The 17,712-nt window shown below is 31.3% G+C and overlaps 1 protein-coding gene across 1 annotated transcript; it reads left to right on the top strand.

Moving 5' to 3' along the window:
• Positions 1-460: 460 nt before the first annotated feature.
• On the top strand, positions 461-12,589 carry LOC311087510 (M1-specific T cell receptor alpha chain-like; the record flags this gene model as incomplete). The annotated part of the gene is made up of 6 exons (XM_084120836.1): positions 461-563; positions 4,479-4,502; positions 9,683-9,862; positions 9,956-10,000; positions 10,202-10,309; positions 12,018-12,589. 5 exons carry the CDS (start codon positions 461-463, stop codon positions 10,306-10,308), a joined length of 459 nt encoding a protein of 152 aa, XP_083976962.1. The 3' UTR covers position 10,309; positions 12,018-12,589.
• Positions 12,590-17,712: the final 5,123 nt, after the last annotated feature.

The following is a 17,712-nucleotide window of genomic DNA, read 5'->3' as shown; positions in this document are numbered from 1 at the left end:
TATGTTCGTGATGATAGGTTTTCTTTCATTTTCTAAATATTCTTACAGACATTATCATCATATAACGTTCTAATTAAAAAAAGAAAGAGTATAGTGGAAAATTACTATTACTGTAAAATATGAGTAGATCAGATAATTGTACTGATGTGCAAGACTTTGGAAAAGACAGACTTGAGAGTGGAGTTTAAAAGCTTTTTTTATTTTAATAACTTCAGACTGTGCAGATTGCATGTAAAAAGAACAAATTAACAAGTTCTAGGATTTCCCTCCTCTTAACTGTAATACAAATCTTTGGCATCATCAATTTATGTAACATCAACAATAATAGCTATTTATTAGTACATCCAAACAGCATCAATACAATCTTTGGAATAAAGCTGACATTTAACTGATACATTAGTTAAATTATTTCTAAATTAGAGTTTAGATGATAAAAATCACATTTATCCCATTTGAAGGAATGAAAACATATATCCAGGATGATAATATGTTCAGCAGCAGTTATGTGTTTATGGTCAACAGCTGTGTGAATCAAGGCGGATACAAAATTATATTTGGGAAAGGTACTAAACTAACTGTGTTTTCAAGTAAGTGTGGCTCAGTTCTCTCAAATATCGCATAGCTTTTTATGAAATATGTATTTTTTATGATTAGAGCAATACATCAACAGTGATCTCCTGATCATAATCTTTCTTGTAATATCCTACTTAATTCCCAGATAAATACATACGAAACTTACTGCTTGATGTTAATTTTAGGAACATCAACTCTTCTTTTGTCTTTGAAACATAACAGTTAAAAACAGATTTTTATTCTACCACTAAACTTTGATATAAATGGATGTCGTTCCTTCTTTAAAGTTTTCACACAGAATCTTATTTAAGAGCGATTGTGGCAGAATTGCTTGCAGTGTTTTTGGTATCAGGATAATACAGGATATTGCTAGTTTTTAGTATATGGCCAATGGCTGTGTGAATGCTGGACAAAAACTTTTCTTTGGGATGGGAACAAAACTTCTTGTACAAACCAGTAAGTTGTACTTTAATCTTAGTATGAATGATTGAATATATATAAGGGCAATATGTCAAGTCTGTTTTACAGTTTGAACATATAAGTTACTGAATGTGAATATATTGATGGCCATCATTCCTCAAAAATACTTTTATAATAGTAAAAGAAAAAAAAATACTAGAGTTGGGGTACTTGGACTGCAATAATTAATGAACTTGGAACTGGACACACTCGGGTGGACTTGTACTCAAACTTGACGTGAACTTGGACAGTCAAATCCACATCATGTGTAACATGAAAGAAAAATAAGAAACAAGAAAGAAACATAAAATTAAGACAAAAAGACATTAATAAACATTCCTCACTAAAACTCCTCACTAAAACTCAATTGGCTTAGACTCAACAAGTTGGACTCAGGCACAACACTAAAAATACCCACATTTTTTTGTTAAAACTGGAACAACAATGAACTATTTAGGTTTTAAGGTGACTTTTCATTCCATTGTTGTAAAATGCTATCTCCTCTATGCTGTTCAGTGCCATCAGGATGTCAATACTTTTTTATACATGATGAATGACTGTGTGAATGATCAAATTAGACTGTTATTTGGCAAAGGAACAAAACTCATTGTCCAGTCAAGTAAGTTATATCCAATATTCGTACCAATATTGAATTGTATGCATAAAATGTTTATTTAAAAATGCTAGTTATCTCATATTTATGTTATAGAAAAGCAAATAATGTAATGTAAAAGTATTTCAGATAAGACTGCTAGTAAACACAACTAATGTATTGACATTTTAATTATGCAAAAAAACAAATACAAACAAAAAACACCAAAAACATACTTTCAACATAAAGTAATTTGTAGAAATGAATAATATCTCAAAAATGAATTTAATATAAATGTATCCACCCTACAACAGTCCACATTATACTCAGAATAAATGTACTGTGCTTTACTGATGTGTGAATCTTGGAGGCACCAAGATCATATTTGGGACAGGCACCAAACTAATAATTACTTCAAGTAAGTTAATTGCCTTTTCAAAAGATCATAAGTCCATATTCTTGTAGGACATTTATCTGGTATTTAATGGCTGGCATTGCTTAACAATGTTCATTTAGATATTTCAACTTTTACTATAATAGAATGCTATTATGAGGATAATATAGATGAGTATAATATTAGAAGTTCACATGACTTGAAATTAGTATGGTGCTTGTTGTTAACTTTAGGAACATCAACTCTTCTTTTGTCTTTGAAACATAACAGTTTAAAAACAGATTTTTATTCTACCACTAAACTTTGATATAAATGGATGTCGTTCCTTCTTTAAAGTTTTCACACTGAATCTTATTTAAGAGCGATTGTGACAGAATTGCTTGCAGTGTTTTTGATATCAGGATATTGCTAGTTTTTAGTATATGGCCAATGGCTGTGTGAATACTGGACAAAAACTTTTCTTTGGGATGGGAACAAAACTTCTTGTACAAACCAGTAAGTTGTACTTTAATCTTAGTATTGAATTTATTCTGTGATAAACCCATTATTTCATCAACCAAACGTGACTTTGATTGTATTGTAAAATGAGAATGACATGTCACAATGTAAACAAAATGCATTGCAATAGGTTTATCATTTAAACTATCCAATACTTCTGTTCAGTGATGTTGGACTTTGGGCTAACTAAACCAAAAAAAAAGAAAACTGACAAATATAAAAGGATAAAAGTGCCAAGCAAAACCATTTGGTCAATTCCAGGCTCAACAACAGTCATATTTGGGGCAGGCACCAAAATACTAATAAATTCCAGTAAGTTTTATCTTTATTAGTTGTTCAATATATTCAGTATATATTCATTTGTCAAGCACATTGAAAGATGGCCGCTCCAAAAATGTTGAGGACATTAATGAGACAGAAGTGTATGTGTAGCGAAATTTAATATTAAATTTACTGTTCCACCAAATATCAGTAATTATCATAAGATGTTTTTAAAACCCACTTCATTCACAGACATTAGTTATTAATCTAATTTTTAATAGAATTTACTGTAATGTCAAATTACAAAAGTCTTGTCCTTTATACCTATCAGAGGAAAGAGTATCCAATGTATTTCTGTGTTGAGCTTTGTAGCTGTGTGTCTCAAAATGGAAACAAACTGATCTTTGGGCAAGGAACTCAGCTCATTGTGTTATCCAGTAAGTTATGGATTCAGTTATTTAAAGTTTACTATAATTGATATTACTCAAGACCTTTTCACTAATCAACTGATTGAACAGGTAGACTTGTACATGACATTTTCACAGATTTTTTTATATAATTTATTTGTCTTCTAAAAATTAAATCTATGCAATTATTAATTTTACTGATACATTGATATATTTTAGATTTTAGAGACTTTCCGAGTACAGTCGAATTCACATCATGTGTAACATGAAAGAAAAATAAGTAACAACATAAAATTACGATAAAACTATAATAAACATCTCTCACTCAAACTCAATTGGTTCAGTGCTTAGACTCGACTCGGACTCAACAAGGTGGACTTCTGAACAAAATCAAACACTGCTGAGCAAATTTAGCTATAATTCTAAGCATTGTGATAAAAGTAGTAAAATATTTCTAATTTATGATGTTTAAAAGTATGATCTTTAAAGATATTTTTTAAAGACTGAAAGACATAGGCCTACAATCCATGTACACGACTGGTTTTTGGTACAGAGTCAATAGCTGTGTGACTAATCAATTTAAGATATTATTTGGCAAGGGGACCCAACTTATAGTCCAAGCAAGTAAGTTTTATCTCTAAACTTGTAATAATCACTCATTTATTTTACTTAAAATATTTTATTAAACTGCTGCATGAAAAAAAAAAAACGTATATCTTATGCAATAGATAATATGTTCGTGATGATAGGTTTTCTTTCATTTTCTAAATATTCTTACAGACATTATCATCATATAACGTTCTAATAAAAAAAAAGAGAGTATAGTGGAAAATTACTATTACTGTAAAATATGAGTAGATCAGATAATTGTACTGATGTGCAAGACTTTGGAAAAGACAGACTTGAGAGTGGAGTTTAAAAGCTTTTTTTATTTTAATAATCTCAGACTGTGTAGATTGCATGTAAAAAGAACAAATTAACAAGTTTTTAGGATTTCCCTCCTCTTAACCGTAATACAAATCTTTGGCATCATCAATTTATGTAACATCAACAATAATAGCCATTTATTAGTACATCCAAACAGCATCAATACAATCTTTGGAATAAAGCTGACATTTAACTGATACATTAGTTAAATTATTTCTAAATTAGAGTTTAGATGATAATAATCCCATTTATCCCATTTGAAGAAATGAAAACATACCTTATCCAGGATGATTATTCAGCAGCAGTTATGTGTTTATGGTCAACAGCTGTGTGACTCAAGGCGGATTCAAAATTATATTTGGGAAAGGCACTAAACTAACTGTGTTTTCAAGTAAGTGTGGCTCAGTTCTCTCAAATATCGCATAGCTTTTTATGAAATATGTACTTTTTATGATTAGAACAATACATCAATAGTGATCTCCTGATCATCATTTTTCTTGTAATATCCTACTTAATTCCCAGATAAATACATTCGAAACTTACTGCATGTTGTTAACTTTCGGAACATCAACTCTTCTTTTGTCTTTGAAACATAACAGTTAAAAACAGATTTTTATTCTACCACTAAACTTTGATATAAATGGATGTTGTTCCTTCTTTAAAGTTTTCACACTGAATCTTATTTAAGAGCGATTGTGACAGAATTGCTTGCAGTGTTTTTGATATCAGGATATTGCTAGTTTTTAGTATATGGCCAATGGCTGTGTGAATCCTGGACAAAAACTTTTCTTTGGGATGGGGACAAAACTTCTTGTACTAAGCAGTAAGTTGTACTTTAATCTTAGTATTGAATTTATTTTATGATAAACCCATTATTTCATCAACCAAACGTGACTTTGATTGTATTGTAAAATAAGAATGACATGTCACAATGTAAACAAAATGCATTGCAATAGGTTTATCATTTAAACTATCAAATACTTCTGTTCAGTGATGTTGGACTTTGGGCTAACTAAACACACAAAAAAAGAAAACTGACAAATATAAAAGGATAAAAGTGCCAAACAAAACCATTTGGTCAATTCCAGGCTCAACAACAGTCATATTTGGGGCAGGCACCAAAAACTAATAAATTCCAGTAAGTTTTATCTTTATTAGTTGTTCAATATATTCAGTATATATTCATTTGTCAAGCACATTGAAAGATGGCCGCTCCAAAAATGTTGAGGACATTAAAGAGACAGAAGTTTATGTGTAGTGAAATTTAATATTCAATTTACTGTTCCACCAAATATCAGTAATTTTCATACGATGTTTTTAAACCCCACTTCATTCACAGACATTAGTTATTAATCTAATTTTTAATAGAATTTACTGTAATGTCAAATTACAAAAGTCTTGTCCTTTATACCTATCAGAGGAAAGAGTATCCAATGTATTTCTGTGTTGAGCTTTGTAGCTGTGTGTCTCAAAACAGAGACAAACTGATCTTTGGGCAAGGGACTCAGCTCATTGTGTTATCCAGTAAGTTATGGATTTAAAGTTTACTCTAATAGATATTACTCAAACTCTCTTCACTAATCCACCAATTGAACAAGTAGACTTGCACATTAGATTTTCACAGCTTTTTTTATTTATTTACAATATTTATTTCAGTTTTCTAAAAATTAAATCTGTGCAATTATTAATTTGACAAATATTTTAACTGCATTACTGAGTGGCTCTGACATCAAAATGAACACTGAAGTTTTGACGTGCCGTTTATTGAAGTATTTATAACACTGACAGTCACTGTGTGACTAACAACTTTGGCAAAATCATATTTGCGAAGGGAACTCAGTTGTTTGTACAGACAAGTAAGTAAAACCTTACTTTTGTTTGGAAATAATTCATCTGGGCATCAGATTAAAAAACGAAATAAGGAAATCATGAGTTTTAAACAGAACTACAGGAGTGTCCACTTTTGTCACACAGTAGTCCAATTAATTGGACTAAATAATTTCTATAAGATGGTACAATAAGAATCTTTAATTCAAGGATAATTTATTCTGTGTAAATCCATTATAACATCAACCAACCTTGACTTTGATTGTATTTTAAATGTAGGATTAATTTTGTCAAAATGCATTACAATAGATTTAGATGTCAAACAGTTCTGTTCAGTGATGTTGCACTTTGGTGTTACTAAACCAAAAAAGTAAACTGACAAATATAATGGGCCTTGAGTAAAAAGGATAAAAGTGCAAGACAAAACCATTGTGTGAATACTGGGTTCAACAACAAAGTCATATTTGGGGCAGGGACCAAAATAATAATAAATTCCAGTAAGTTGTTTTACATTTTTTCAATATTGTTCAATATATTCAGTATATATTCATTTGTCAAGCACATTAAAAGATGGCCGCTCCAAAAATGTTGAGGACATTAAAGAGACAGAAGTGTATATGCATCTAAAGTATTTTATAGGGATGCACATTTATATAAAAGTTGCACTTGTGCCACCAGTCCATAAGCATAAATGTTTTTTTATTATTATTATTCTTTATAAATCCCTTTAATGTAGAAGAAAAACATAGTTAAGTTGATGTTAAATCTAACATGATGGAGGTTGTCCCTGCTACTCATGGAAGTTATTATCCCACTACTAACCACTGTGTGAATAACAATATTGGTAAAGTATTATTTGGGAAGGGGACACAACTCTATGTACAAGCAAGTGAGTACAACCATTCAAATATTATAATATAATAATAGCATATTATTTTCATAGGACTTGGTATCTAATTTTAGTGTCATGAGTAGTGAAATTTACTATTAAATTTACAGTACCACCAAATATCAGACGTTTTCAGATGTTTTTAAAACCCAATTCATTCACAGACATTAGTGATTAAATAATCGAATTATTAATAGAATTTAATGTAATATCAAATTATGAAACTCATGTCATTTATACCTATCAGAGGAAAGAGTATCCAATGTATTTCTGAGTTGAGCTTTATAGTTGTGTGTCTCAAAATGGATACAAACTGATCTTTGGGCAAGGAACTCAGCTCATTGTGTTATCCAGTAAGTTATGGATTTAAAGTTTACTCAAATTGATATTACTCAAGCCCTTTTCACTAATCCACCAATAGGAGAGGTAGACTTATACATTCAATTTTCACAGCTCCTTTTATTTATTTACAGTTTTCTAAAAAATTAAATCTATGCAATTATTAATTTGACAAATATTTTAACTGCATTACTGAGTGGCTCTAACAATTAAAATGAACACTGAAGTTTTGACGTGCCGTTTATTGAAGTATTTATAACACTGACAGTCACTGTGTGACTAGCAGCAACTTTGGCAAAATGATATTTGCGAAGGGAACTCAGTTGTTTGTACAGACAAGTAAGTAAAACCTTACTTTTGTTTGGAAATAATTCATCTGGGCATCAGATAAAAAACAATGAAATAAGGAAATGAAGTAATTTAATAATGAGCTTTAAACAGAACTACATGAGTTTCCACCTTTGTCACACAGTACTACAAATAAATATGTGATAATATGATTTTTACACAACAGATGTTTATGCCTAAATAAAATAAATAAAGAATTGCTACAGATAATTAGCTAAACAAATTGCAGTAATAAGAATCACTAGTACAGTAGTACAAATATTTCATTTACGGATACTATCCATATCTCTTTCTTACAGATATTATCGGAAAACTATAATTACTTTGTTTTATCTATTTTATCCAGTATACAGGTACCATCCAAATGGTTTTTGTACTGATATATAAATCTGTGTGACTTCTAATGTTAAAATAGTCTTTGGAGGAGGGACAAAATTAACAGTACAATCAAGTAAGAGAATAATTTATTTTAATCAAAGAACTCTGATAATGTTGTGTAACTGTCTAGATTGATTGGGTATTTAAAAATAGAGTTAGATAAAGAACAGAAAGAGAGGTTTGATTGTACTGTAAACTACAATTATTGTTTTACCAAGTAACCTTTGGTAGTAACTCGTAAGGATTTTTTCATAAATTCAGTCATTTATAAGGCGAAATAGCTAAATTGAGAAATTGATCAGCATTATAATCAATCAGCTAGACATTTGACAGCCTAGATTCACCAACATGTAATAACTCTCAGTAAAAATTCACTTTCTAATCTTAATGGCACATATTTCGTCATGTAATGATCAAAGACTATATTCAATTTCTTTTTTTAGCATTACTGAATAGATATACAAACATCTTTTGAGTTGGTTAGTTTGATAAGTGTCTAAAAAGGCCGACTATCAGTTTTTTTTGTATTCTAAAATAAACTAAATTTGATATTGTTTTGATTTTGTTAGGAACTATACGTATTGTACTGTATATAGAGCATCAAGCATGTGTAATTTTGGCCACATGTATAGGATTATGATATGTGTGCTAATCATTGTGTGACTAACACTGCTAACAAAATCATATTTGGGAAAGGGACACACTTATCTGTGCACCCAAGTAAGTAGCAACCTATGGATAAGAATCTACTACATTATATCGTTTTGAATATTTTATCTGTTATAATTTAAGTACAATGTTAATTTTAGTACAAAAACATTTTTGACATGGATTTTCCAGTTTAAACAAGTGTTACATTTAATTGTGTTTAATTTAAACATGGTCTGGCATGGCAGAAGATTCTAATAATAAAAACGTCCAAACTTGGACTAGTAGCAGGACTCGTAATCGTTACCCATTACAGCAAATAAAGAAAGAATGAAATACAGAAGTACAGTATAATCAAAAGAAATACAGTATAATCATAAAAAAAGCAATTTCGTATTTATTGAATATGAAATATTATATGATGCAGAATATATTACCATACCATTATGAAGTAGTCTATTCATTAGGCGAATTGTGTTGATGCAATTAAAAGCCATCTACATCTCAGCATAATTGCTAAAAGAATTGTATTACCCAAGCTAGATCACGTCAGTTCGGATTTTGAATAAGATTGAAACTATAAGGCCTTGTGATCATTGCGGTATAAATTCAACTAACACAAAGCTAGACAGTCCTAAATATCTTAAAAATATGTTTTCCGATACAGTGTTATATTGTTAATGTGAAATTTACATTTCATAATATATAATAAACTACTGGTTTTGAAGGACTGAATGAGTTTTTGAGGTGAGGTATCAGCCTGTGGGCCTAGAAAAATCAGTTATTACTTTTGAAGTATGGGGTGAGAATTTGACATATTATCAATATTTTAAATGTGTAGGACTTTGGTGTCATTGATTTGAGGCAAATATACTATTCTATTCTATATTCTATTCATTGAATCGACAATAATATTTTTTTTCCATTTTAATTTGAATTGTCTGTCTGGAAAAATGTTTTCACATATGTAAAATTACAATGTTTCTTGTCAGCGAATGTACTTTCTAATCCAGTAAATCTGCCATAAAAGCTAATTACATATGACGAAATGTAATTGGCAAATTCTTGTCTGCATCAAACACATACACTTCATTTTTGTGAAACTAATGTGTTTGAATTTTTTCTCTCTTATATTTTTACAGAACAAGAAAACCCCCCAGAATATTACAAATTTAACGGCTCGTGTCTGGCAACTGACTTCACGAAACATAACGCTACACATTTCGACAACAGTACAGCTGTAGTGAGATATTCAGGCAAAGATGACCAAAACTTCTTCAGTAGCTTTGACTTTGGACCTGAAGTCTTCTGCCCAGAAGGAGGTAGGAATTACCACATATGCAATAAAAAAAATGTCATCTTAATTAATAAAATATTTGGTTGCATTAGATTAATCTACTTTATTCCACATTCAGACAGCTGTGAAGGATCATCCAGTCAAAGTGATGATATAGAAAAAAGTAAGTGTTTTCTTTCTTTCTTTTTTATTACTGTATTTTTTATTTAGACTCCCATAGATTTCAGATTGTAAGGTTACTATCATTTTAATAAACATTAAACAAATTTGAAAACTGGATGAAAGTGCTGGATCGCACATGCTGGATTGTGCAAAATACATGGTAAACCCTAAAGACATACTAATTGTATTTTTATTTCTGCAGATGAAAAAATCAACTTCTTGTCACTGGGCCTCTTTTGGCTGAGAATTCTCTTTCTGAAGACTGTTGTGTTCAACGTCCTGGTGACTTTCAAAGCATGGATGAGTTAACGTGAGTGATGATGTTATATCTTGTGACAATGGGTCTCATTCACTAACTGTGTGTTAACATTTGTTCGTAAAAACATTTTCATGTAGAAATTTTGATTTTTTTTTAAGTTAAGCATTTAGATTTATTACAAGTTTAAGATAACATTTAGAACTAACTGAAAGATACATTCAAATAAGACAGCGGCTATTTGCATTGTGTTCATTTGCATTAACAAAAGGTATTTTCTTTGCACTAAGCGCAAATAATGTTAAATGCTATTTACACATATACTATTTGCACCTCAGTGTATTGTGGTATTTTATAAAACAATATGCAATAAAAATAACATATTTCAGCATATATGATTATAGTTATTAAAATCATAAATGGATGCCATCTTATTGAGACATTACTTGTCTCTGTCTTGAAAGCTCTACCATACACTAGTGTAAATTAAACAAAGTTAAAAAAATTAAAACTTGACCAAAATCACTGTTTTTGTAAAAAAATAATGATTTAATGCTTGCGGTTGCCAGATTTTAAGAATTGAATTCCCCCATTCAGAGCTTTTCTGTTAAAAGAACAAAGTTCTTGCTTAATCTTTGCAATCTGGCAACCATGCGTTTTGGATTGCGGATAACCTGAAAACCGACAAACAAGTAAGCTGGAGTTTATCAATCTCCAATGAGATATTCTGCTTAAATAAAAAGTGTCATCCAGTCAGTCTTTGTTCTGCCACTTTGTTGCTGCGACTAAATCTGCGAATCAAACCTTCTCAGCGATAAACTGTAATAAATCCAAACATCGACTATATTTGCGATCGTGGTTGTTAAATAAATGCACTTGCGCTACCTTTGACAACAATCGTTGTAATTATATTTTTGAGCAAAATAATCAGGATTATCAATTTTACCATTATGTAGCATGACAAAAATGTGACTTGGTTTTTCATTGACTAAAACCAGACTAAAATGCTCAGACATTTTGTCGACTAAAACTTGACTAAACAAAAACAGAACAAGGTTGACTATATGATAAAAACTAAAAAGTACACTTGACTACCCTACACCTACCCCTAACTTTATCAGATAATCACTTTATTCACACTATTAAATACCTGTTAGGCACTTTATTTCCACTTTTTGAATATTTCCGTAATCTTTATTTAAAATAAACGCTTCTCCGAGTTGATATGTGATGGGAAAACTGAGAAGAATGTGTTCGTAAAAGGCAGATTCGTCACAAGCTAACGCCACCCACCCCACTCTCCACTTCACTACTCCTGTTATCAGCAAGAGTTCTTTTGTCTGGCTCAATTAGTCAATAGTGGGCGGAGTTAGTGTAAATAGCCTCTGCCTACAAGGTGGGCTATTTGCACTTGGTGTAAATAAACACTCAAAGGAAAAAAGAAGACTCCCGGCTAACTAAATTATAGTTCTATTACAGTCATTTAACACAAATAGTGCACAAACTGGGATAGGTTCTATACTTTTGATCTTTATAAAATATATTTAATGAGCATCAAGTCAACTGGTTGTGAATGGCTCACATGGCTTTACTCGAAGATCTTGCTGCAAATTTTCTCAGAATATTTTCTGCAAACATACAGTAAGTATGCAACTTGTACGCAATCATTAGTGAATGAGACCCATTATTTCATTAGCAAACTCTATAAAATATGTGCTGTTTTGTTTGAAGAATTACAATTGGTCTATTATTTGTCTTTCAGGTCTCATAAATCCAAGTCGTTTTTCACCAGTTGGATTTATCACAGTGCCTTCACCGAAGACAACAGAAAATGTTGCATCACATTTGAGAGCCAGTAGATTTGCACCGTTGTTGTTAAATGATGATCAAGGGATTATGTAACCACCCTCAGTTATGCTATAGTGCTTATGGTTTTAAGAATCATATACGGTATACACATTTGAATGTAATGTGTTTATATGCTTTTATAATATGGGCTCAACTATTCTAGTTTAGGATGCAATAGACATATGCCGCCATTTAATTGTTTCTAATTTAGCAACTTAGTAGCAAGTTCATGTTTAATTTCTCTTTATTTTAATGATTTCTACATTTATAATCTAAAAAAATATTATTTTGTAAAAAATATATTTTTAAATTACTTTGAAGCTGGATTAATTCTGAAAAATTCTGTCTATATACCTTTCATTTTTTGCAACATATTTACATCCACAATTAAGTGGACTTGTGCTTCCTTCTGCGATGACTGACTTGCATTCAATAATGACTGTGTATTGTGCAAAACATATGAAAATAAAATGCATAAATAACCAATTCTGGGCTTCTGTGTATTATAAACACACAAAATACAACCAGATGAAAATCTATAAGTACACTTAATGGAACCTTGATTGACTATTAAGATCACTCTAACTAAATGATAATCAAATGTATTACAGTGAATGAGAATGGATTAAAGTTTTGTGGTCACACTTTATATTAGGTGTCTTTAAATACTATGTACTTGCATAAAAATTGAGGTTCAATGTTCATGCCGTAGTGCAAAACACTTTTGCTGCTATTGAGAAGGGATATACTGTACATACTGTATGGGTAAAGTTAAGGACAGGTTTAGTCAGGTTTGATGGTTTAGTTTAAGGGTGGGTTAAGGTGTAAGGTCAACAGTGTAATTACAAATAAATGAGTATGCAGTGTCTAGCTTTCCATATGTAATCAAGAGTGCAACCGTGGAATTAATTACATCTGTAATTATATGCAGGTATTTTATTTTTTTTATAATGTAAAAATATACATGTACACGATAAGTGCATTGTATCAAATGATTAATTTAAATGTTGGTATATTAAAGTTTAAAACACTTGGTTTAAGCAGTTTGTTAACTGCATTAAGAAAGGCAATGACCTAGAATTTAACTCTGATATGAAACACTTATAGGTTTATTGGAAATGGTGGATTTTGTGTGTCACACAATGATGAAAAATGATGATTTTTTTAAAACAAATTTGTAAATCCCCAAATACCAGAAAATACTGATCATCTTTCTCATAATTACTAACTTGGAACATGCAATACATTTCTTTATTTGTGATGCCCTTTCACATGTTTTTTACTGAACTTGGTGTAAAGTAAAAACTTTACTTTTGAAATTCCCATGTTACTGTTGATTATAATCAACAACAAAAACAACAATCTTTATTTATAAAGCACATTTAACACAATACAAATTGATCCAAAGTGCTGTACATAGTGCATAGCAGGACTACACTATAAAAAACAACAATTACAAGTTTCCAAAAGCTAAAGAATAAAAATGTGTTTTCAGAGTAGATTTAAAAATGTCCAATGAAGAAGCAGACCTCACATGATAAGGGAGAGCATTCCAAAGCTTGGGCCCAGCCACAGAAAAGGCCCCATCACCCTTTAATTTGTAGCGACATCGTGACACATTTAAAAGCAAGTGATTTGAAGATCTAAGTGCCCTAGCAGGACAGCATGGCACAATAAGATCACAAATATACCTTGGTGCACAGCCAGACAACGCCTTATAAACAAACATAAGGATCTTAAAATCAACTCTAAACTTAATGGGAAGCCAGTGAAGGGATGCCAAAATAGGAGAAATATGATCCCTCTTTCTAGACCCAGTCAAAAGTCTTGCAGCTGCATTTTGAACAATTTGTAAACAAGATAGTGAAGATTGAGGAAGACCACAATAAAGAGAGTTGCAATAGTCTAATCGTGATGTTACAAATGCATGAATTGCAACTTCTAAATCTTTGCTTGAAAGAAGGTCACAGGACACGATTACAGAACTTTAATCACATCTCAAAATCTCATATATTAAGACAAAAAAAATGGTGATGAGTACTAACTACATCTATAGACTTTTTAAATAGACCTCTTGCAGACAAAACCTCTGATTAGCTAATTAGGCAAGCTGGCACTTCTGGAGCTAGACAGTGCAACAATGGTAACATACTACAGACAGTTCTGGACCTTTAACTAACAAATAACACATCTGCAAACCCTGAGTATTCAGATTCAAAACTGGTCAGAACTCACTGAGTCGCAAAGCATTCTGGGTACCCAGCAGCACTGCAATACTTTACAAAATCAAAGCAGTGGAAAATGTATATACTAAATGTTGATTATCCTTGTATTACAATGAATGAGAACAGATTTAAATGATATGGTTTATGTTACTATGAAAAGCAATGACTTTAAATGAAATGCAAGTATAGATGAAACACTTACAAGGTGTACCGAAAATGGTACTTGATTTGTGATTTTATTTTAAGTTTCTTAACTTTATGTTAAGAAAACACATTTGCAATGTGGAACCACTGGCCACAGCTGAATCAAATGAAGCCAAATAACTATTTTTGAGTGTGCCAGTTAGTACTTGTACTAGTAAAATGACAGCATGCTAAATATAGTTTAACTTATGTATGGAATGAGCAAGTCATTATAAGGTTTCTGTAATCGTCTCAGTTATTTCTCATTAAGTGAATGCAATACACAACAGAAGCTAAGCTGCAGCCACCCACACCCGATTCATAATCTCCAATCTTCTGCAGAGTGGTAACCACATAAAATAAACAACATGAATTCTTCTAAATCTCCAAATAAACTGCACATTTAACACTTTTAGGCCCGGTTTCTCAGAAACTAGGCCTTAGTTAAATAAGGGCATTTAAGTAGCTTTTATAAACGTGCCTTAGAAAAAAAAATATTACTTTTGAGCATCTTATTTCATCTTAAGACAAAACAATGGCAGTGACACATTTTAAGATATGTCAGTGCAACTTTCAGTTAAAACAGCTCAAAAATGCATTTAAGTCCGGGACTAGGACGTACGTGTGTGTGTGTGTGTGCGTGCGTGTGTGTGTGTGTGTGTGTGTGTTTGTGTGTGTATTAAATTAACAAAAAATAATTGTTTGAATGGACTTATTCAGTCTTGTTGTACAAACCTAAATTGTGTAAAAAAAAAAACCCTCCTCAGTTTAATTAATTGAGGTTAATTTAATTGAACAAACATATCTTTGAGCCTAACCAGCAATATTACACAACATCATGCAAAATCCTACAATGTTACTTATTTTATTTATTTATTCATTTTTATGTACACTGATAAAAATTATTCTGTGCAGTAGGCCTAAATACTACAAAAAAACAAACATTCTACTTTGAATTAGTTAGTTCAGGCAAGAATGAAAATAATTTGTTACATTTATACAGTGCTTTTCTTAGCACTCAGAGCGCTTCACGTAATGGAAGCGGGAATCTCAACCTCAACCTCAACCACCACCCATGTGCAGCATCCACCTGGATGATCCGACAGCAGCCATATTGCACCAGAACGCCCACCACACACCAGCTTATTGGTGAAGAGGACAAAAATTTATAAAAAGTAATTTATATTATGAAGACGAAATACTCCAATTCACTCACGTGGTGAGGTAAAAAACCTTCAATTTGTGGGCTAAATCATTCAAAACGCGTAGATCTACGCGCTTCGGCTACACGGTGTATTTTACTTGAAATTGTTTGTTTACAATGATTCATTGAGTAAGTATCAAAGTTATAAGATTTAGTTAAACCTACTCAACTTTCTGATACTGATGTTCCCATCATGGCATGAATGGGCATGAATAATAATTAAGGTTGCATTTGTCAATTTGTTTTGTTGCATTTGCTGTTAGGTTTAGTAACTTGCTGTTCTGTGATATCTGGAGTTAATTTTCTACTCAAAATTACCCATTCATGGTCAAAAACTATATCCCTTGAATGTTACTGTTATTGTATAAGTTTTGAGGTCTCTGTGTTCGGTTCATTACCTATGAGATATGTTACAAAGTGTAAATCTATTGTGTTGTTTACTAAAATGTTTATAACCATACACTTCACAATCATGGCTTAATTCAGCACATTGTTTGAATGCAATTTACAAACAATAAGTGAGTAAAATGTACTTGAAACAGAGTACCGGTATTGCAAAGTAAATTGAACGAGCAAGTTAAAATGAAAAATTACTCAAACTCTAACTGACCAAGTTCATTTGACTTATTCTCTTTGTTAATTTTACATAACGTAGTTAAGTAGATTTTACTTAATTCCATACATGTGTAATTTACTTTAAAAATGTCCTTGTTTTTTTGTGTGTTTTTTTTCAATGTAACATTCTAAATGTAAGTGGATTGAACAGAATATAATTAGGTTTTGACAAGAAATCGACTTAAGTAAATTGAACAAGCAATTCATTATTAAGACATTCAGGAATAAAGTATGTGACCATCCACAAAAAAACATGCTATTTGGCTCTTAGCCAGTGTTTTTGCTCCTGAGTTAATGCTGTTGCTCAGTATAATGCTAATGTCACCTGGTACTGCAACACATTTACAACACAGTCTCACTGTACAAGGCCAAATAGCACATTCAAATATACCAAGCACTGACATAACTAAAAAAAAAATTAAGTAAACATAAAGGTCTTCCTTTCTTATACTATCACTTGGAGCTCTCACATACTGTACATATAATTATTTGTATTTTTTATTTGTTTTTACTTTAACTACACATGATTTTCTCAATTTTAGTAGTGCACAGACAGATGTGCTCAGTTTCTCATGCATGACTTCCTTTATACTAATGACTATGCATCTCACTTTTTTCTGAGTTTGCAGATGAGATCACACTGGTTGTTGACCTAATTTCAAATGGTAACAAAACCACATATCGAGAGGAAGTCAGCTGCCTGGAGACAACAATCGTGAATATAAAATGATTTTTGACTTCTACATCCACAATTAGAAATACATTGTTCTATGGATATATTCTTTTAGATATATCAATGTTTAGGTATTAACAGGACAGGAATTTGGTTTCAATGATCAGGAAGGCCCAACAATGGCTTGTACTCTCTGAAACAGTGCCCTTGGTCCAGTTCTACACTACAACGTTAATTCACTTTCTTATTTTGTTTAAGCCCTAGTTCATGACACTCACAATAAAAACACAGATTTGACCTAATCGACCTACATGTATCTAGGATGGAAAGGAGTGAAACCCATACATCCTGGCCACCTGACACCTTCATTGTTTATTCCTCAAGTCATAACTAATGTAAACTAGGACACTTTTTCACCTTGTTTTTTGTTATCTGTCATATTACATCTAATTAATTAAAATGCATAATTTAAATACACACATTAAAATAAATAATTTAAAATATATAGAGACTTGTGTGCTATGCTATGTATTTTAATTTAAAATTAAAATGTAGAGTGTTCAGGACTGAGATACTCCATGATCTTCTGACTTGTAATTTTTCTTTTATTCAATGCTTAAAAAGATAACCTGTTGCTGATTTACTCTACATGCACTGAACTCGAAATATGGATTCTAAATTGTCTAATTTAAATTGCCGTTTAAAACTT

Source organism: Abramis brama, assembly GCF_963993115.1.
Source record: "Abramis brama genome assembly, chromosome: 7".
Taxonomy (NCBI): domain Eukaryota; kingdom Metazoa; phylum Chordata; class Actinopteri; order Cypriniformes; family Leuciscidae; genus Abramis; species Abramis brama.
The sequence above is the reverse complement of the archived record's forward strand: the minus strand, read 5'-3'. Positions and strand labels throughout refer to the sequence as shown.